Source organism: Conger conger, chromosome 6 (genome assembly GCF_963514075.1).
Source record: "Conger conger chromosome 6, fConCon1.1, whole genome shotgun sequence".
Lineage (NCBI taxonomy): Eukaryota > Metazoa > Chordata > Actinopteri > Anguilliformes > Congridae > Conger > Conger conger.
Window position 1 is genome coordinate 26,150,667 of NC_083765.1, and position 21,987 is coordinate 26,172,653.

General features: G+C 40.8%; 1 protein-coding gene across 5 annotated transcripts; it reads left to right on the forward strand.

The window, feature by feature from the left end:
* The first annotated feature begins 326 nt into the window (after positions 1–326).
* LOC133130922 (uncharacterized) lies at positions 327–20,724 on the forward strand. 5 transcript variants are annotated; one of them, XR_009708976.1, is made up of 7 exons: positions 327–525; positions 2,478–2,795; positions 4,080–4,349; positions 5,396–5,528; positions 5,949–6,028; positions 6,466–6,571; positions 19,709–20,724. XR_009708976.1 is itself a non-coding variant. In XM_061245926.1 (7 exons), the coding sequence occupies exons 1-6, from the start codon at positions 474–476 to the stop codon at positions 6,538–6,540; spliced, it is 924 nt and encodes a 307-aa protein (XP_061101910.1). In that variant the 5' UTR covers positions 327–473; the 3' UTR covers positions 6,541–6,571; positions 19,709–20,724. The 5 variants fall into 5 exon arrangements, 2 of the variants coding, with proteins under 2 accessions (XP_061101910.1, XP_061101911.1); XM_061245926.1 differs by having other exon boundaries at positions 5,396–5,524; XM_061245927.1 differs by lacking the exon at positions 19,709–20,724 and adding an exon at positions 10,753–12,144 and having other exon boundaries at positions 5,396–5,524; positions 6,466–6,575.
* The last annotated feature ends 1,263 nt before the right edge of the window (positions 20,725–21,987 follow it).

Sequence of the window (21,987 nt, forward strand, 5' to 3'; positions counted from 1 at the left end):
AAGATATGCCAGAAAAAAAGAAATAAGCGGTCCCACAGCTTCACAGCAAACGAAATGGAGACATTGTTAGAGGTGGCGCTGAATAAAGAAACATTATTTTCCAGCTTTAGGACTACGGTGTCCAAGAAGACCAAGAAAGATCTATGGATAAGCATCGCTCCAACATACAGAGTGGGAAATCATCAGTTTATGAATATGATTTAAAAGGAAATTAGACAACATGTTCAATAAAGTGCGACATGCAACCTTCGTCACTGACAATTTTATTATTTGCATGAAAACAATGGTGGCCACTAGCGGACGGGGCTGAACATCGCTAAGGTATGGCTAAGAGTGGGTATATTTAGCTAAGGTAGAGCTTAAGGTACAACTTACGAACGACGTAGCGTTGAGAAGGAAACGCACCACATCTGAAGATTGGAAAGGAATTTAAAACATGTAAACTATAGATAGTATTATTATTCAAGATAATAATGAGGACTTTCGGCATGTGGAGAAACTTTTTGTTCGCCTGCTATGTAGTAGGTATGTGCAGTATCTTCTTTGCAATCATCACATAATGTATTTATTTAAATGCAAGTGCATTTAAAACCATAATGGCATAGGCCTATTGTGTGGACCACGCCATGGAATTAATAAAATTGACTATCGGACGTGTTAGGTTCAAATCAAATGTATTTTCTGTTTTGTTTACCATTGTAGTGACACGAGTAACACCACATCTGCTGCTACAAAATGGGTTGTACTGAAATATATTTTATGTGAACTGTGTGGGTCACTGCAACTTTCTTGTTGATGAATAAATAAACATGTTAATGTATATGGATACCGCTAAAACAGGGTGGATATTCTTTAAATTAGGCTGAAAGCACTAATTTACTAAAGCACGCATTAATTGCGACTGCGACAGCAAAGAGCTTGGGAATTGTTAGAATTGCGCCATTGTTTTTGCGGCAATACAGCATATTGCTCACACGATACACTTCTAATGTATTTTTAGATAAGATATAATAGCCGATTAAATTATCTTTGGAAGTACGCAAGACTTCTACTGAAGTCAGCTCGCAGTATAAAACGCAGTTCTGAATTTTAACAACTGTTCTGCAAACGTTTTCATTGTAGTAGCCCATATATAATGAATTGTGAATACAGTTGTACATTCTCCCGTCCCGGGGGGTTGGGGGGTAAACTAGAATAGATTATAAAGACCAGATGGCCAGCCAGGAACGTATGAACAGAAAACTGTGGCGGTTAGATCATTTGCATGAATATTTTATTTTAATTTGAATATTGCAAATATAGAAAAAGGCAAACAGAGAATCGAAAGAATAAAACCAAACTTTATAGTTCCAAAAAACAAAAACAATCCCCTATTGGTCTCGAAAGCTTTTATCACAGATCTCCCTCTCTTGGGGGCTGTGATTAACACAAACTTTCATTGGAAGTGGTATCTTTCAGTTGCACACAGTTCCTGTTTTTAAATAATGCCATGTCACTCACATGGAAGTCATCAATCATGAAAGATACACTGAATTGGACTGAGAATGGTGTGCTCAGCTATGGTATGAAACGGATTAAACAGAACAGTTAAATACCTGGTCAGCATTCTTGATTCCCCCCAAAATATCAAGGCATCCAAGAGCCCTTCAAGTTGGAATTGGACAATTATGGGACTTGGCTCAGGAATCAAGATGAAAGAAAGGATTACATGTTTTATGCGAAACCAGCAACACAGGCCCGGAGACCCTGCAAGTTTACTTGCTGGTCTGTGGGTTTCTTTCTTGTAGGCAGCAATTGTGGTGGGCCACTAATCGGCTTGTCAAGCCTAGCAGTAACTAATGTGAGCCTCACTAGTTTGACACAGTGATGAAACCCCTATAAGACACCATCACTAGCTGAACATGAACAGGAACATGAAATAGAATAGTAGTTCATGGTTTGGCACGATCATTGCCAATTTAGTATTTGATCACACATGAAGGTAATCTGATCATATTAGCTGGTGTAATTATCTGTTTATATTTTGGTGAACTTGATGGAAAAGGTGAAATGCACGTGGACAATTAAAACAGACAAACGATAATTTCACTGTGCTTTATTACAGTCAAATATTGGTTTATCATCCAGAGTAAGAACATGAAATGAATCTTAATTAATCTTACTTTCACCGCATGTCGCTAGTCTAGGTAAAATGTAAAAATTGGTTCTTCCAAAGGATTTAACCTGTGCATAAGGGGTTACGTGTCATACTGGGGCTATGGGTTGTGGGGCTGGCCAGCATGGAGTGCGGTTTAGTGCACAAACAATTCTCTGTTACGAGTGCATATTAAAAGAGGAATTACAGATAATATCTAGTTCAAGTTCCACTCAACTCTCTACTGTAAATGTACTATTTACTAGTAAAAGTAATTGTTGGAAAAACATATCTGCTGGCAGCATTTAATAGCTTAGCTTCTGTATTCTCTGCTCTGTTTCAGGGTTCTGTCCATCCTTAGCACAGACACCAGGACAGACCAAACAGGTGAAAGGCACTGTGGGAGGATCTGTCACATTTCTGGCTCCAGTGTTGAAAACTGGCAGTCTGACATATAAGCCCCTTGGATCTGCAGCCATGGTGCTGGATGGTAACAGTAACACAGAGCTTATACCGCAGTTAACAGGCAGACTGCAGTGGGGCAGTCAGACTGGACTCTTCACCATCACCCATCTGAGGTCAGAGGATTCCGGGATGTATGTAGTGGACTGTAATGATGAGCAGAATAAAATAATCACAGGATTCCAACTGGACGTCTATAGTATGTTCTGTTTGTGTTTGTGCATGGGTGAATATTATAGCTTTTAATATATATATATATATATATATATATATGTTGTAATGTTTCTGTATCTGTCCTGTGTGTATTTATGTTTATTCTTGTTATTTATTCATTTTTCATACATCCTTGGTTATTGTTTTCCATTACAGTTCTCATTTGTCATCCCCTGTTATGTCTGCGTCTGAATGTTTACCAGCCTAGTCACTCCCCTGTCTGCGTGTCCCACTATTCGGGTGTTTATGGTAGTTTCGGGTTTTCAAACATTCCTTCCAAACTCGCGATTCTTACTTCCTGCTTTTCTTGGTAGTTAAATGTTGTAAAGCACTATTCTTACTAACCACTACTAATCTAGGTATTGTACAGTACTAATCTGATTAATACACTTACTGTCTGTCTAACTAACTAACAATCACTTTTATTGGGTAGAAATATTCACGTAACTAATTCACTAACGCTATCTCTCAGTTTTTCTGCACTGTTCTATAACTCCGCCTCTCTATGCTATCCCTAATTACTCGCTTAGTTTCAGTGAAATGTTCGCACCTGTCTCTGACTATCACTACGTCTTCAATCTATGCAAATGTCTACTCCCTAATCCGGAGCCGTATGTTTTACATGTTTGGTTACGTGCATCCAGTACGCGTTTTCGTCTCCCTCCCGTTATTATGTTATGACCCTATTATGTTTCCCCACCTGTTGTCTATTTGTTTAGCCCACCTTTTTCCCAGCCCCGCCTAGATTGTCACCTTCCCTCATGTATTTAAACCTCAGTCTCTGTTTGAACCAGTGTCAGAACGTTGATCAGTCATAGTGCTGAATTACTCGTAAGCCTATTTCTTGAGATTCCAAAAGACACCCCTTCGCCTTTGATTTCCAAGCTTGCCTTACCCTCTTGTTTTGTTTGCCCTTCTGATTTTTTGGTTTTTGATATTCTGCTTTGTTTTCGTGACTTCGGTTTTTGCATTTGCCCTCTTGTACGTTCGCCTATTGATTTTGTGGATTTTTGACCTTTTTTCCTGTTTTTTCGAACATTCTTTTGCCTTGTTTTCGTCTTTGTATTGGATCTCCTGGCTGCGAATACGGACTAAATAAACTATGTTTTTGGTTTATCCACTGGTCTGCGTCTGGGTCCTCAGTGCCGTACATAACATATATATATATATATATATATTATTATTATTATTATTATTATTGTTATTATATATATTTTTGTTCTTGCATTGTTTTTTCTGCCTGACTGGCATGTTGCTGTCCCTCTTTCAGAGAATGTGTCAAAACCCACAGTTACGTGGATACAATTAGGGATAAAGAACTGCTCAGTGCTGTGCTCTGTGGAGAATGGAAGAGAGGTCACTCTATCCTGGCAGAGAGAGGGGGAGATGCTGTCCCACTCCAGCAGCCCTGATATGGACACTGCTTTGTCTCTCCTTATGAAGTTAGACAGAGAGGGAAACACCTACTGTGTGGCAAAGAACCCTGTCAGCTCACAGCGCTACATGCTGGAGATACCATCGAACTGCACTAAGGATTCAGGTATGCTCTAAAGCAGGGGCATCCAATCTTATCTGTTATACAATAGCTGGATAAATACTCAATTCTAATTGGCTGGGAGGGGTACATTATTTTTCCTTATACCACGGCACTGAAAAACAACTGACCACCTAGGGCAAATACGGCATTCTGATTGACCAAGATGTGTCACGTGGGTGTGCATAAATTATGTATTACCTTGCAAGAACAGTAAGTTAAGCTAAGTCCGTAAAAATGTCATACCTATGTCTTTTTGCGGGACTGGCTGCAAGAATGAGACATGCCAGCTGATGGTGTCAGTTGTGCTGTAGGTCTTCCTATGCTTCAGTTGAAAATGGGAACGGCGGCATTCAGTTGCATGGCGCTGAAGTCTGGAATACAGCGTAAAATTTCTGTAAATTTCTTACTATTATTTTGCGGGTCGACATTAGTTAATAGCCTATAAAGTTTTATTTCTATTCGGCAATGGTGAGTTAGTGAACTTTTCTTTGGCAATGATGCAGTTGGCCTTTAGTTTCAGCAGGCAATTTTAGGCTGAATTTTTCTCCCATTCCCATTGCATTTCAATTAATACATTTGTTTCTTTCTAATAAAAAAATACATTGTCCATAGCTAGATTACTTTGGCAAGCTGTGGTATAAGTGGGATAATACCCTATGAACAAGTCATTTATGAGTAAATAATGCTTCCATTATTTACTTGGAATGCATTATTTACTTTTTACATTGAATGTCTTTCTGGTGAGGAATGTAAGCAAGTTGAGCTTAAAAACACCCTGTAACCTATACAGTTGTTTATTTTAATCAAAAATGGATTGTTTATTAAATGAATGAGGGGAAACCAGGTGGAAACTCATGTTAGGGGTTCAGGGTTGTAGGACTGTTTTCTGCCTGATATCCTAAAATCACAGAATGAATATTTTTCCCTCTCAACTGAGAGCAAGTTCTGTGAAGTGAATATAAATGTCTGTTACAACTTTCCTTTTGTAAAACAATTGTATAAGAAAAATAAGGTTTTCACCACACGTTCCTTTTCTTTTTCATTTGCAGATCAGAAATTGCCAGGCATTCCCAGGAATTACACCATCGTCATAGCTGTAGCAACGTGCTTACTGCTTTGTGTAATAATTGTGATGGGAAAAACATTTTATTTGCAAAGAAAATGCCTTTTTACACAAGGCAGGTATTTAACAATTTTCCTGGAAGAAATGTCTATTCACCTGCATATACCCATGTTCTTGGCAGTATCTTCCATCAGTCTATTCCCCTGCACAGATAAAAAAGCACAAAAATACCAGCATAATGAAAGGCACCAAAACTATCCACACCTCTCAGTTGATTCAACATAATTACAGAGGCTTACAGTTTGGTGACATTCCTCTGCCAGACTGTATCTTTCCAGTTACCCAGTACCATATTGGGAGCAGACAGTGATTCTGAACTCAGTATCATTATGGGATAAGTGAGCAGACAGACAACAGGCTGACATCACATCACCTTTCCAAGAGAACATACATTACCCTCTTTTCCCGTGGCAGTGAGAGGGAGGTTATACGGGAAGTGCAGTCATAATATTCTCTCCATTCTGTCTTTATATATCCAGATACAAGCACTTTGGGACAGTGGGAACCTGATCAGAATTATGCAGAGATAAGTCACAATGACCAGAGAGAGACTCCTGAGGTTAGCAACTGACTGATGAACAGGCACTTTCTCACGCACCGACATTATGTTAAAATCTGCACACAATCAATTCAGAACACAGCACTCAAGTGTATGCTGGTTCATTCCTGATAAGAATGCATATGCCCAATAGTGTAACTTTTTGGCATATGCATAAAGTGTTTTCTTTGAAATTGCTTAATTTGTGTAATGTTTTTATTATATCAGGTAAAAATGCATATTTCCTATCTATATAATGCTTTTTAGGGGCTTGATGGATCTGCTGTCTGACAAAAACATATACACAGAAACAGTAATACAGTAATAAACTGCAGACTGTATCACTGACGGGGGTTTCCATTACTGCCTCACTGGAATTTTCCATTGTCTGTCTTCCTCCCTCTCTCTTCCTGTCTCTCACTGCCCCTGCCCCTCCCCCTCCCCGCTCTCTCTCTCAGCAAACAGACAGCAGACTGACCACAGTGTACGATGAGCTCCAGTTGTGCAGGGACCCTGCTGCTGCAGAGTGCTGACAAACTGACGGACAGAGAGGCAGATGTAAAGGTGTGTGTGTGCTGGCGCTGGTCCATTCACCCTGGCTTTATCCTACATTGTGGCTGCCCCAAAAGCCCCTATAGTATCTGAAGGATGGACAAAACATAGTAAAGTAAAGTTCAGAGGGGCGGGGGATGCATTTGTAGCTCCAGGATGAACCAGGGGAGGAACAGGGCTGCAGGGGTCCAGGACCTTAGAGCGGGGGGTATCCGGTTAGGGCGGTCCATGAGCTCAGGGCAGGAGTCACAGTAGCCCCAGGAAAAAGAAACAAAGAAAGATGTTAGGCATTGTTCAAATAATCTGTATTATCAGTAACAGAATTAGTTGTTTCTGTGCCAAAGCTCAAACTCAATTTCAATTTCAATTCAATTGATGTTCTAACTAATGTGCCCAAAGATTGTCTTCTGTAAGATATTTCACTGTAAATTATTTAAACAGATGGTATTCCCACAAAACTTTTGACATAAATTCATTTAAAACTTTGTTTTTAAAGACATTTAAAACAGACATTGAAAGCTTAGTAAAACATTCTGTTTTTTATATTCAGATACTGTATATCCCAATGATACAAAAGTGACAATAGTTTGTATATATAGCAGTATATTTTTACGCAAATCACAATTGGGTATTACAAGTACATTAATTATTTCACAAACAAATTATATCTTTTCAACATTTGTTTTCGTTTGCTACTGAAAATGACAAACTGAAAAGATCAGGTGTTTCACTAATGGTATATTGTTTAAGGGCTGACAGGTGCTTGCACCTGCTCATTTTTATGACCGGTAATAATTTATTTGGATATTGTTTGTGTGCTCCTGGGTGCAACCACCTGTTCCTTTTATGACAGGTAAGCATGTCACTATTGGATACCACACAAATGTACAATGAAACTGAATCTGTATGCTATTTGATATTTGCCCCGGGGGGCAACCGTCTGTTTCTACATGAGATAATACTCTCTACTGTTTTCTTTGTGTAACTTTCTTTGTGAGGCGGCTTGTAGCGTAGTGGTTAAGGTACATGACTGGGAGCCACAACGTCAGTGGTTTGAATCCCGGTCGAGCCACAATAAAAATGATCCGCACAGCCGTTGGGCCCTTGAGCAAGGCCCTTAACCCCACATTGCTCCCCGGGCGCTGCACTGTGGCTGCCTGCTGCTCCTAGGTAACTACGATGGGTCAAATGCAGAGGACAAATTACCCCATGGGGTTCAATAAAAGTGTATCTTATCAAAGATGCTTTTTCTCACAAATCAATAGTTTTTTTTCTTGCGTCAACATGTTTTGAGGGACGAACCTGGCAGAAACTCTCGCCCCATTTGGCAGCTGTAGGTCCATGAGTTTGGTGACAGTTACACAGGATTCTGTGCCTGTCTGTTTAGTGAGCTGAATAGCTGTTATATTTATAGTCAGATTATAGCCCAGGCACTCCTCCTGCAGCAGTTGAAGCCTTTGTTTAACAAACATCGATCAAGGTTACTGTCAATATTTGGATTGTGCAGAACAGGATTTTCTCAGCGCCCATGAAGAGCAACACCCCCCCATGTTTGGGCTCATCCTTTGCCATGCATACAGTAAATGTATGTGGCTGTGTTGGATGAACACACATGAGCAGGGCTTTTGGCTGTTTTTTCCTCAAAATAATATTAATAAAAGAGACAACACAAGGCAAGATAATACATAACTATAATGCATGCTACTTTCCTGCTAAAATTGATGTCTTTTGAGTCCCCACACTCTCCTGAACCTCCTTCCCACTGTATATCACATCCAAGTAACAGCAACCCCTATACAGGCCATCCCTGTAAAGCACAGAGTATTTAAAAATGGAAAAAAAGGGGACCCGGGAAACTGAATTTTGTAAATCCTTCGCTGATGTGTTGAATTGATGCTTATTTGCATTCACAAAAACCCCGAAATATTTCTAAATTATTCTTGCAAAAAAAATATTAATAAAAAAATAGAAAAGTGTGTGTCATGATTGGCTTGCTTTCCATGGTGGCTAAATGGCAAGGTTTTTTGTTTTTTCTTTTTTGGAGATGTCACACATCTTCAGATAATACAATTCTTTTGAGAGAGGAGTGTGGGAGAGAGTTTGTCGTGTGAGCTACACTATTCAGACCCAAGAATTTCCTTTTCTGTAATGTTGCACAGTAAACAGGAAATGCCTTGTGGTTTTGCCTGTGTGGTCAGTATCAGTCTGTCACGTGGTGGGTGGTCTGGCCTCTCTGTGAAACCATGCTGCAGGTGTAAGTGTAATGGGTGAGAAATTGCCACTCGTCCAAATATTTGTTGAATGTTGAACAAACATGTTACCAGTCAGCTAAGGACAAACTCGCCACTAGACAAGGGCAACTACTTTCTTTTCATTTGAGGGTTACATCATCAGGGAGTGTTGTCAAGGTAACCTGCTACAGCCTTCGCTTTCACTGCACTTCACCATGCTTACTAGTGAACTGAGCTAACCACGCTACATAAGCCAATATGTCATTACGTGGAGGCCACTAAAGGTCATTCTATTGTGAGTGCAATGACTCCAGTTTTTCAAGAACAAATGCACCAGAGGGGTTTTTAGGGATTTCCCAAGTTTGTGAATAATAGAGGTTTGTTTACATTATATTACATTACAAAGAATTACATTACAAAGAAGCAGACGCTCTTATCCAGAGTGACGTACAACGAAGTGCAGATCGAACAAAGGAACAAAGGAAGTGGACCCTAGAGGACAGTACGGTTCCGAGTCCTAGGGTGACCATACAGATTCAGTTGGAACCCTTGAAGAACTTATGAACTAGCATACCAATACAACAATTCAATATCTAATACAGTACAACAATATCTAATAATAATAAATAATAATACATTTTATTTGAAGTGGCGCCTTTCTAGACACTCAAGGTCACCTTACATTGGGCAAAATACAAAATAAACATGATAAAAATATGCAACATATCCAATTAAAAATAATTTACAATGAACATACAATTCATATCAAACAAACAGACAGCAGACAGAGATAGACACAAGAACATGTAAGGGAAGAAAACGGGTATGCAAGAGTAAACAGATGAGTTTTGAGAAGTTTTTTGAAAGATGACAGTGACACTGTATGGCGGATGTGTATGGGTAGAGAGTTCCAGAGCCTGGGTGCAGTAGAGCTGAATGCTCAAGCACCCATAGTAGAGAGTCGGGTGGTGGGGATAGACAAGAGGCCAGCTGAGGAAGAACGGAGAGTGCGAGTTGGGGTGTAGTCGTGAAGAAGGTCAGAGAGATAGGGGGGTGCAAGGGTGTTCAAAGCCTTGTATGTGAGTAGGAGGATCTTGAAATCAATGTGCTGTTGAACTGGTAACCAGTGTAGCTGAGTGAGGATGGGTGTGATGTTGTGTCGAGGACCCGGCCCTAGGCCTGCCTGATGAGAGATTGACAGGGAGATGGGTTAGGCAGGAATGCATTGTTAACCCCTCGCACACGCCATTGAGGTGGTAGCAAGAACGCCTGTAAGAGGAAAAATATGCGGTTCAGAGCTAATGAGCAGCCCTAATTGTCAGCAGAGGAGTCTGAAGTCGGGGGACTTAGATTTAGGGTTCTAGAGAGCAAGGCTAAAGGTCTGACTGAGGCCATGCGTAACATGAATGTATAATAACATTCTTCGTTGAGAAGTGTGGGCTTGCTCATACAGGGGAGGAGCATAATGCCTGGTTAAAGCAAAAAGATGAGGAAAACAATATAGATGATGGGGAAATGATAATCTGATAATTTATTGGATAGATTCAAAAGACTGACTGTAGAGGAGTTGGGTGATGAATTACACTCGACTATTAATTGGATGTCCTTTGTAGATTCCTTAAGGCACCACAAGAAAGTGCACCTGAAGAATGTATTGAGATGGTGGAAACTCCCTACTGGAGGGGTATATGACGTCAAAGTCAAAGAGAGTCAAGGAGAGACTATGACAGGGAGACAAATAACAGTGATGAATATGCTTATTAAAAAAGTTAAATAAGAGCTAGTGTTTTCCCACTCGCATAATGAGATGGTGGGAGGCACTTACTGCTGGCTTGTATGACGTCAAAGTGTGGAGAGACTATGACAGTGAGACAGATACCAGTGATGAATATGCTCATTAAAAAAGTTGCATAAGAGCTAGTGTTTTCCCACTCGGTATAATGAGGACATTTCTTATCAAAGACTTCTGTACAAGTTTCAGGATATATAAGGAGTGAGCTTTTAGACGTTAGGGAAGAAAAAGAAGAAACCCTCTTAGGATTTTGCTGTTGAAGATATCTAAGGGCTGTTGAGGAGAGAGCAACGCAGGACAGCTATAATCAAGCTGGAGTGGCGCATTCCCTCTGCGCGCCACTCCAGGATCTGGATATGGAGAACGGAGTGATGTACGCGGTGTGGACTAGGCCCAAGAGTTGTGGCGGCGGGACTGATGGCGAAGAGGTGTTCATGTGCATCCCTCATCATACAGAAAAGCTGGTGAAAGAGTTTAATTGCTTTTACGACATGCTTGGAGCCATGAACTGCACCTGGCGGCCAACAGACGGGACGCGGGGTCCCTCCACGCTACAGAACACCTTCCTGCTGGACCCACGCAAGAACCTGAAGCCTCCCCCCCCTCACCTCAGTGTCAGTGAGGAGAGGCACATGCTGCGGCTGCACTGCAAACCCCCCGACGTGTTCGAAGACTGCTGGAAGTACACGGACCGCTACAGAAGCAGCGGGTCCTCTGACTGGCAGGAGAAGTATAGTTTACCGGACACATCAGTGAACATCCCATACAACAGGCACTCGCGGTACGAAGTGCGGGTGAAGGCTGTCACCAAGGACATCTGCGGCATTGGAGCCAGTGACCGGAGCAAAGTCACGTCTTTCGAAAGTCCGGGTCCTGATCCTGTCCCAGATTCCCAAACCAATGCAGCTCTTCAAAGAGCTCATCAACAGCAAGGAGGAGGGATCAAATCCTGCAGAAAACGAGATGGCTATATTTAGGGCATGGGTGGTAATTAGAATCTCTATTACTTGTAAAAGTAGGAAAAGTAATACATAGAAGTTCAACGTTATAAGTTTCCTTTCATTTTTATGTATTTTATTTTTCAGTAAGATACTATAGAAGGTAGCATTGTTAGGTGATTTAAAGTTATAAGTTTCCTTTCATTTTTATGTCTTTTATTTTTCAGTAAGATACTATATAAGTTAGGAATAAAGTAGAAAAGTTTAGTGGTGTTCGTACCCATTGTATAAATAGGAGTAGTAGCTTTTATCTCCGTGAAGGGGGAGCCATAGAATATTAGATGGGCATTGTAATGTTTCTTTCTATCAATGAAGAAACTTGGGCTCTTGCAATTCATTTATTCAAGACTGGTTGTGGCAAGTGGCAGCAAACAGCATACATGTCTCTCAACATACTAGATCTCCCTACAAATGTTTGGGGTGTGGCTTTTGTAGAGGGTCAAATGAGGACACCTAGTGGTCAACATAAATCAATGCATAACCATATAAGTCATCACATATCACAACATCCTCTTTTCTTTAAATGTAAACCACACAATGCATTTAAACATTTGTGACTGTCAAATTACACAAAACATTTTTTTTTTCTTGCATTTTTTTTTTCAATATCTATGTGTATAAATAAAGTTCTTTTGAGGACTAGTCTATCAGGTGGTCTTGACTGGCATGTAAATCTTCTTAGTACAGGTATCTGGTCAGCTGGAGGTGGGCTGAAGTTTGTTGTCTCCTCTGGCGGTGGTGCTGCTGTTGCGCAAACTTCATCATCAGCTGACTGTTCTTCAAGTGTCTCTGGTGTTTTCAGCAAGCTCCTTCGATTCCTTCTCAGGACTTGACCATCTTCTGTTCTGACGTTGTAGGATCTAGGACCCACTTCCTCAAGAACTGTGGCTTTCTTGTTCCAGTACTTGGAATCTCTGAGTCTCACTGTGTCATGTTTTGACAGAGGTATTAAACTTTTTGACACTTTGTCATAGTTGGTTTTCTGTCTGTTTTGCAGACAGTCCTGTTTCTGTCTCACGACGTTATTCTTCTTCTGTTTTGCAGTGTAAGGAAGCATAGTTTGTAGTGTGTGTCCCATCAGAAGCTCAGCAGGAGACATTCCATGTTCTAGTGGTGTTGCTTGGTAACTCAGTAGAGCTAGATATGGATCAGATCCACTCTCTTGTGCTTTCTTGAGCAGTTTCTTCACTATGTGCACACCTTTTTCTGCTTTACCATTAGACTGTGCATGCAGGGGACTTGAAGTTACATGTTGGAAATCATATTCTTCTGCAAAGTTCTGGAATTCTTTACAGCTGTAACATGGCCCGTTGTCAGACTGCAAAGTTTGGCAAATTCCATGTCTGGCAAAGATAGATTTCATATGTGTAATCACACAAGTAGCTGTCATACTGGAAAGCAATGCGATCTCTGGATAGTTTGAATAATAGTCTATGACCAGCAGATAATTATTTCCATCTAGGTGGAACAAGTCAGTTCCTACTTTCTGCCAAGGTACAGTAGGTAGTAAATTTCACAGTTCGAGACCATCTTGTCAATATCTGTGTTGATTCCAGGCCAATAAACTGCTGTTCTGGCTCTTCTCTTACATTTTTCCATTCCGAGGTGCCCCTCTTGAAGTCTTTTCAACATCTCTTGTCTCAGTGACTGAGGAATAACAATTCTGTTCTTCCTGAGTAGGAGTCCATTTATCACACTCAGCTCTGATCTGATGTTATAATATTGTTGACAGTCACCTCGAGGCCAGTTTTCTTTTAGATTTTTCATGACCCTCTGTAGTATTGGGTCCTTCTCTGTTTCTGCTGCAATCTGCTTAGATTTTCTGTTTGACACAGGTAGAGATTTTGCAATCAAGTTCACATGTAATTGAACATCAGTCTCTGTAGAGCTCACTGGTGTGTCACTCTGTGTCATTGCCCTGGACAGAGCATCAGCCATCACAATGTGTTTACCTGGCGTGTACATCAGCTCGAAATCATAACATTGCAGCTTCATCATTAGTCTTTGTATGCGTGGTGACATCTCACTGAGGTTTTTCTTTATGATAGATATTAATGGCTTGTGGTCTGTCTCTGCCACAAATTTTGGTAGGCCATACACATAACTGTGGAACTTTTCAAATCCATACACAAGTCCTAAGCACTCCTTTTCTATTTGTGCATAGCGACATTCAGTTGTCATTGCTCGTGATGCATAGGCAACTGGCCTCCAATCTTCTCCATCAGCTTGTAGCAGCACTGTGCCAATTCCATTTTTGGAGGAGTCAGTGGAGATCTTTATCCTTTTGGACGGGTCGAAAAACGTCAGCACTGGTTCTGTTGTGAGAATGGTTTTCAGTGTTTTCCACTCCTCTTCATGACTGTCAGTCCAATTAAAGTCACACTTGTGATGTAACAACTGTCAGGTGCTCTGTTTTTGTTGATAAACTTGGTATGAACTTTCCAATGAAATTGATCATTCCCAGCACTCTCAACACACCTTGCTTATCTTCAGGCCTCGGCATCTCCAGTATAGCTTTCACCTTGCGGATGTCAGGTTCTATACCTGCTCAGGACAGCTTGTCCCCCAGAAAGGTGATTTCTCCCACACCAAACTGGCATTTTGCTCTGTTCAGCTTTAATCCATACTTTTTGATGTTGTGCAACACTTTGATGAGTCTCTCATTGTGCTGCTCCAGGGTTGATCCCCAGACCACTACGTCATCCACGTACACCCGTGCACCTTCTACACCTTCCAGTATGTGTTCCATAGTTCTGTGAAACACTTCAGGAGCAGAGCATATTCCAAAAGGCATTCTCTGGAATGAGTAGCAGCCATACAGTGTATTGAATGTACAGTACTTTGTGCTGTCCTCATGCAGTTTTATTTGCCAAAAGCCCTGTGAAGCATCCAGTTTACTGAAGTACTTTGCACCGGCCATTTCACTTGTTATTTCGTCTCGGGTTGGAATCTGATAGTGTTCTCTTTTAATGTTGGCATTTAGGTCTTTTGGATCCATGCACACAGGTATATCACCATTTGGTTTCTTGACACACACCATCGAATTCACCCACTCAGTGGGCTCCTCCGCTCTTTTTATAACTCCCAGTGATGTCATTCGGTCAAGCTCTTGCTTTAGCTTCTCTCTGAGTGCTGCTGGAACTCGCCTGGGAGCATGAATGACTGGCTGTGCATCATCTTTTAGTTGGATCTTGTAGGTGTATGGTAAGACACCAAACCCTCGAAATACATCTGTATACTGATCCACTATTGTCTCTACGTTGTTCTGTGCATTTGTTTTGATGCTATACATCCTCTTGACTAGACCCAATTGTTCACATGCTTCATCACCTAACAGTGAGTCATGACCATCTGGTACAATTACAAACATGAGGTGATGTTCTTTTCCTTTTACTCTCACCTTCAGTCTGCACATTCCTCTTGTGGGGATGGGCTGTCCATTGTAGGCCTTGAGTGGAATTGGATTAGGACTAATGTGGGGCTTCACCTTCATGGCTCTGATGTGAAGTTCATTTATCATGTTAGCCTTTGCTCCTGTATCCAGTTTGAAAGCAATTGTAGCTCCATTTATGTACAATGGCTCGGTCCACTTGTCCTGCTCCACTCTATTCACACTTGTCTGTTTGGCCTCTTCAGGCATGTTGTCCACATCCTGTGTAACCATGCCCACAAAGAAGGAATCACACAGGTCATTTCCCTCCACCGTGTGTACACGTTCTCCTCTGCCTTGTTTCCCCTTGGAAAAGCACTGCTTGGAAAAGTGATTCTGTCCTTTACACTTGTGGCACATTTTTCCATATGCAATAGGCATTGTTTTGGTGCATGACAACCCCCACATCTTTTACAATTAAAAGTCTCAGATTTCCTTTGTTGATTGAACTTCCTCGGTCCTTTATTGTATGTCTTCTTTGACACCATGGCGACTGCTGCGCCCTTTTTAGCGTCACTCGAAAATGTTTTGGCATGCTGCACGGCTAATTCACTGGCATAGCATATTTTCACAGCAGATTCAAGGGTTAGCTCTGTCTCCCGCAGTAACCTCTCCCTCAACTTGGAATCTTGTATGCCAAACGCAAGCTGATCACGGATCATAGAATCATGCACAACTCCAAAGTTACACGTTCTAGCTTTTAGCTTTAAGTCCATCAGAAACACATCAAAACTTTCAGCAGGCTGTTGCATTCTTGAGCGCAACACATACCGTTCAAAGGTCTCATTTTTCTTTGGTGAACAGTGTTCATCAAACTTTTGGATGACCTCGTCAAACTTGTCTTTGTCTTCCTCATTGGCGAACACAAACGTGTTCTATACTTCCACAGCCTGTTGTCCCACGACGGTCAGAAGCAATGCAATCCTCCGTGTATCAGACTTTCCATCCAGTCCTACAGCCATCAGGTACAGCATGAAACGCTGTTTGAAGGTACGCCACTCATAATCCACATTTCCAGCCCAATTCACAGCGTCTGGTGGCTTCACACTTTCCATCATGACGACTCGTGTCCACTCCTGGTACCATGTAATGTTTCTTTCTATCAATGAAGAAACTTGGGTTCTTGCAATTCATTTATTCAAGACTGGTTGTGGCAAGTGGCAGCAAACAGCATACATGTCTCTCAACATACTAGAATCAAATGAGAGGATGGATATTTGTAGGGTGTATCTTGAATTTAACATCTGGTGGAAAGGTGAATTAGAAAGAGCAAAAGGGGTTATATGAACCTTATGTGAATCAAGTGTGATTAGCAAACTGAAAGATGATATTTAACCTGTCAGCTGTATAACTCTATTCTTTTGATTATAATAAAGCATATCTGACTATAATCATATCTGAGAAAGGGTCTTTTAGAGGAATACAGTGAATACAGGAAATCATATACCAGATTTGCATCACACCCCTTCACTTCGAGACTGGGCTGGAAGTTCAGTAGAACTTACCAGTTCTCCAGGACGTTCAAATACTGAAAGGAAAAGAGAGTTTGTCCCTGAGACACCTCCTTGTGGGGTACTGCCCGTGGGAACATGAGGTCTGAGCTCGGCAAGGGGTCCGTAGCTCACGACAGTGGTCATCAGCTTTTGTGCGGGTGAGGATTCGGGCAGCAGAATTTTGTATAGTTTGAAGTTTGTTGGTGAGTTTGGTGGGGAGTCCTGAGAGGATGCTGTTGCAGTAATCCAGCCGGGAGGTGACAAAGGCATGGATTAGAGTTTCAGCACTGGTGTGGGAGAGTGAGGGGCGGAGTCAGGAGATATTGCGTAAGTGAAAAAAAGTAGTCCTTCAGATGTTTTTTATGTGGGGACCAAAGGATAAAGTATTGTCCAGGATGATGCCAAGGCTTTTGACTTGTGTTGACAGGGGGACAGGGAAACCATCAATGGTTGTCAGGAAGCTGGGTGTTTTGGACAATGTGGATTTTGAACCAATGAGCATGATTTCAGTTTTATTGCCATTGAGTTGAAAGAGGTTTGTAGTCATCCAGGTTTTAATGTCATGAAGACAGCTGAGGAGGGACGGGGGGGGGGGGGGGGGCAAGGGGACAGAGGGCCTGTTTGAGATATAGAGTTGCTTATCGTCTGCATAACAGTGGAAGTTGATGTGACGGTAACGCATGATACGGCCAAGGGGGAGGAGGTAAATTATGAACAATAATGGACCAAGCACTGAGGGACACCGTGGGTAACTGCAGCTGGACCTATGGTGTTTTAGCTTGAAAAACTGTCAGGTAGGATGTTAGCCAGGCTAGGACAGTACCGGTGACCCCCAGGGTCGCTAGGTGCTCCAGAAGGAGTGGGTGGGAGATATATATAATTATATATAGAAAATTATAGGCCAAGTGCCATTATAATCTATGGCATATACAAGGCTAATCATGGTGGTGAGATAGGGAGGGAAAGGTGCAGCTTGAAGAGATGAGTCTTCAGTCTGCATTTGAAAGTGGTCAGAGACTCTGCTGCTGACATGTGAATGTCTGGGGGCATTGAATAACAGACGGGCTGTGGCGTTCTGGATCAGTTGTAGGGGTATGATGGCGGATGCTGGAAGGCCAGCCAGCAGAGAATTGCAATAGTCCAGGCAGGTTGTACATTGCTTGTACAAGGAGCTGAGTGGAGTAGGTGGTGAGGAGGGGAAAGTTGGAAGAGTTGGAAAAGTTTTTCCAACCTGATCTCACAACCCATTTCAATTAGATCAGCGAGGCTGCAGTATTCTGATTAATGAGGCTGCAGTAATCTGTTTATCTCATGAGTTAGCCATCAGCATGTGTTGTTTTTGGTTCCTTTGAAAAGTAAAACACAAGAGAATCTATCTATTTTAAGGAGAAAAGCGGTGTCCAGACATCTTTGAGGGACTTCATTTCCCAGTCCAATGCATTGTCTGTAGTGTGTATGGGTGTATGGGTGTGATAGTAAACACATTTAGTTCATTGAACAACCAGGAATTTTCATTACCTCCGCAAACTGCAGTGGTTACCAGATGTATTGCAGTTTATTACGGTTTTTACAATCACTTCGACACTAATTTCAAAACTGTAGACGCAAAACTCAAAACGGATAATCAAAATTCCCATTTTTCAAAACTCAAAACAGTTTTTTTTAATTGCTTGGATACAGTATACATAAACCAAATATAATTTGTTCGCTGAACCAAATTACTTGTTCACAATGACAGAACTTACAGTTTTTTTACAATCACTTCGACACTAATTTCAAAACTGTAGACGCAAAACTCAAAACGGATAATCAAAATTCCCATTTTTCAAAACTCAAAACAGTTTTTTTTAATTGCTTGGATACAGTATACATAAACCAAATATAATTTGTTCGCTGAACCAAATCACTTGTTCACAATGCCAGAACTTACAGTTTTTTTACAATCACTTTGACACTAATTTCAGAACCTTGAGTTCATTTTTCAAAACTGTAGACATAGAATTCAAAACGAATAATCAAAACCAAATAAACCATAAACCAAAAATAATTTGTTTGCTGAACCAAATCATTTGTTCACAATGACACAATTAACATTCAAAGTATTACCATTTCAAAGTGAAATACACACATTACTTTCGAAAATACAGTTTTCGTTCATTACAATGCATCTAACTACCAATGTATCCAACTACTCAAAATGATAAGTAACTGCAACATTAGTCCGAAAGCATAATCTTATGGAAACGGATTATAACAACATCCATGTGTAAATCATGAATGATTTAGGCTAAATAAATGAATTGACACCAATGATTTGGAACAGGATCAATTTTACCACCATTATGATTGAATGTATGATTGACACCCGCCAGATTGTTAGTTTGAGCTGGTGGTCAATGACTGATGATTGATTTTACACAGTGGTCAGAGTAATGGAGTAGTGGTAGAGTAGGATGTGTATCCATCTGCAACAACGTGAAGCAGATGGGTACAAAATGTATTGTTGATCTACAGTATTTGAAATTGTTCTAAGAAATGTGTTCTAATCTCCACTAGGGGGCAGTGTGGATTAACCTGTGAAACTCTAGGGTAAAAACTACAGAATGCCATTGCCTACATGTCCAAAAATGCTTTCATGTAAAAAGTCAGAGAGAAGAATATTGTTACTTCAAGAGGAAGAGTTGTATTCAGATGTGATGTGAACTTGAGGAATGATGGCGAAGCAAGTGTATTACTGATGTAATGTTTAAATACTCAGTAAACTAAACTTAAACTGTTCATTTTTACCAATGTTCATTGGTACAGTTGTCCTAGTAGAGAACAGTGTCTTTCACTGCAGTTCAGGATTTTTTCCCACTTTGTACCTATAATTTTGTTTTACAAAACAAATTCACTTTCTCAAAACTCTTCATACAACTCTCTACACCAACATGCAGGTTGTCAGTTCATTTCAGACTTTTGCATTAGTTTGTAATGCTTTTCCAGGCTTTTATTGCACCCTCTTTCAGTTGTTGTTTTTCCCTTCAATCCTCTATCTATTTTGTTCACATTTCAGGAAGGAATGTAAAGGACATGATTTCCTTGCTTTGTGTCCTCTCAACTCTCGACTGTAAATGTACTGTTCACTGAAAGTAATTGTTTCTGGAAAAAAATATCTGCTGGCAGCATTTAATAGCTTAGTTCTGTATTCTCTGCTCTGTTTCAGGGTTCTGTCCATCCTTAGCACAGACACCAGGACAGACCAAACAGGTGAAAGGCACTGTGGGAGGATCTGTCACATTTCTGGCTCCAGTGTTGAAAACTGGCAGTCTGATATATAAGCCCCATGGAGCTGCAGCCATGGTGCTGAAGGGTAACAGTGACACAGAGCTTATACCGCAGTTAACAGGCAGACTGCAGTGGAGCAATCAGACTGGACTCTTCACCATCACCCATCTGAGGTCAGGATTCTGGGATGTATGTAGTGGACTGTAATCATGAGCAGAATAAAATACTCACGGCATTCCAGCTGGATGTCTATAGTATGTTCTGTTTGTACATAGGTGATGATTATAGCTTCTTTATATATATATGTAAAATCAATCATGTAGACAAAACCATTCAGTATCAAACCGCAGACTGTATGATATTGAAGATGATTATTGCTCTCCTCTCTGAGCAGTTGTCTTTTGTTTCTACCCTCCTCACTCTTTTACTCTCTCACTGATCCCTCATTGATTATACAGGTACGAATGTACAATAGACAGATGTCAGCGTCTGTGAGATTATAGCAGTTGTCCACACTACCTGAGCAAATATAGTGATTGACAGCTGTCTCTGGCAGTGTCTGTGTGATTCAGAGATGCTGGACATCAGTACATGTCACTAGCAAAGAGGGCATATTTGGCAGAGCAGCCCCAGAACTCAGTGCATGCCACCAGACTGCACTGGCCTTCTACATGTCCTGGAATACCACCTTCAACGCAATATTCGACATGGACAAGGACAAGAAAGTTCTTGAGCCCTAATGCCTCCAAGTCCCTACATTTCCTGTTGAGTGATGTGCAATGGCTATGGGCAAAGTGAGGCTCAGAGGTCTGGTAAGATACTTCTCAAAAATAACAAAAAGCATTTAATTTTACATGAACATCGAAGAAGTATATCTTACAGTGGGGTGCAAAAATGTGGGCACCCATGATTTAAATGTCTGTTAAAATAAATCTGTATGTGATCAAAAGCAAACCTGAACTCTATATGGTACAGAGTTAAAAATAATCGTTTTTTGCAAAAGTAGGATTGCTTTTTATTTAAAAATATACTGTTTATAAATTATTTTTAAAAAGTACATTTTCACCAATATAGAGTACATTCCAAAGCAAAGATAGCTCAACTCAAAGAGTCTAAATGCTTATAAAAGCATACGTGTATAACATGTATAACACCCTAAGTCATTACATACAACAATCAGATAAGCACACAGTACATATGAAAGCACACTTCATATAAATTTGAAGAAATTCTAATTTGTAACTTTACTGTGCAAATTTACCACTAAACATCTGGTTTTCACAATATGCGTTCAATACCAAACTTCCTGCCTTAGAACAATTCCTGAATTGTACTCAGGAGCTATGTGACCTGCTACCTTACTTACAATAGCCTTACTATACAAACATAGCCCATTAAGAACGTATATCTGCTTTCACTTTTCATGTAACTCAGATATGACAAAATAGAAATTTAAAGAAAAAAGTTCCTGTTGCACATTGTTCAAGCAGATAGAAATCACATTATCTTGAAATGGCACAATTAAGAAACACCAAGTTTGCCAAGATGTTTGAATCCACGTAGAAAATCATGGGTGTCATAGTTTTAGAATATGGCTTTTGTTTGTACTGTGTGAAATACACTGCTCAAAAAAATAAAGAGAATGCTTAAACAACACATCCTAGATCTCGATGAATGAAATATTCCATTTAAAAATCTTTATTACACAGTGGAATGCGTTGAGAACAAAATAACATAAGAATGATCAATGGAAATCAAAATCATTAACCCATGGAGGTCTGGATTTAGAATCATACTCAAAATAAAAGTGGAAAAATCAGATCACAGGCTGATCCAACTTGGAAATTCCTCAAGACAATTCAAAATGAGGCTCAGTAGTGTCTGTGGCCTCCACGTGCCTGTATGCACTCAACGTCTGGGCATGGCTCCTGATGAGACAACGGATGTTCTCCTGAGGGATCTCCTCCCAGACCTGGATCAGGGCATCAGGCAACTCCTGGACAGTCTGTGGTGCGACGTGGCGTCGGTGGATGGAACGAGACATGATGTCCCAGAGGTGCTCAATTGTATTCAGGTCTGGGGAATGGGCAGGCCAGTCCATAGCATCAATGCCTTTGTCATGCAGGAACTGCAGACACACTCCAGCCACATGATGCCGAGCATTGTCAGGCATCAGAAGGAACCCAGGGCCTACTGCACCAGCATATGGTCTGACAA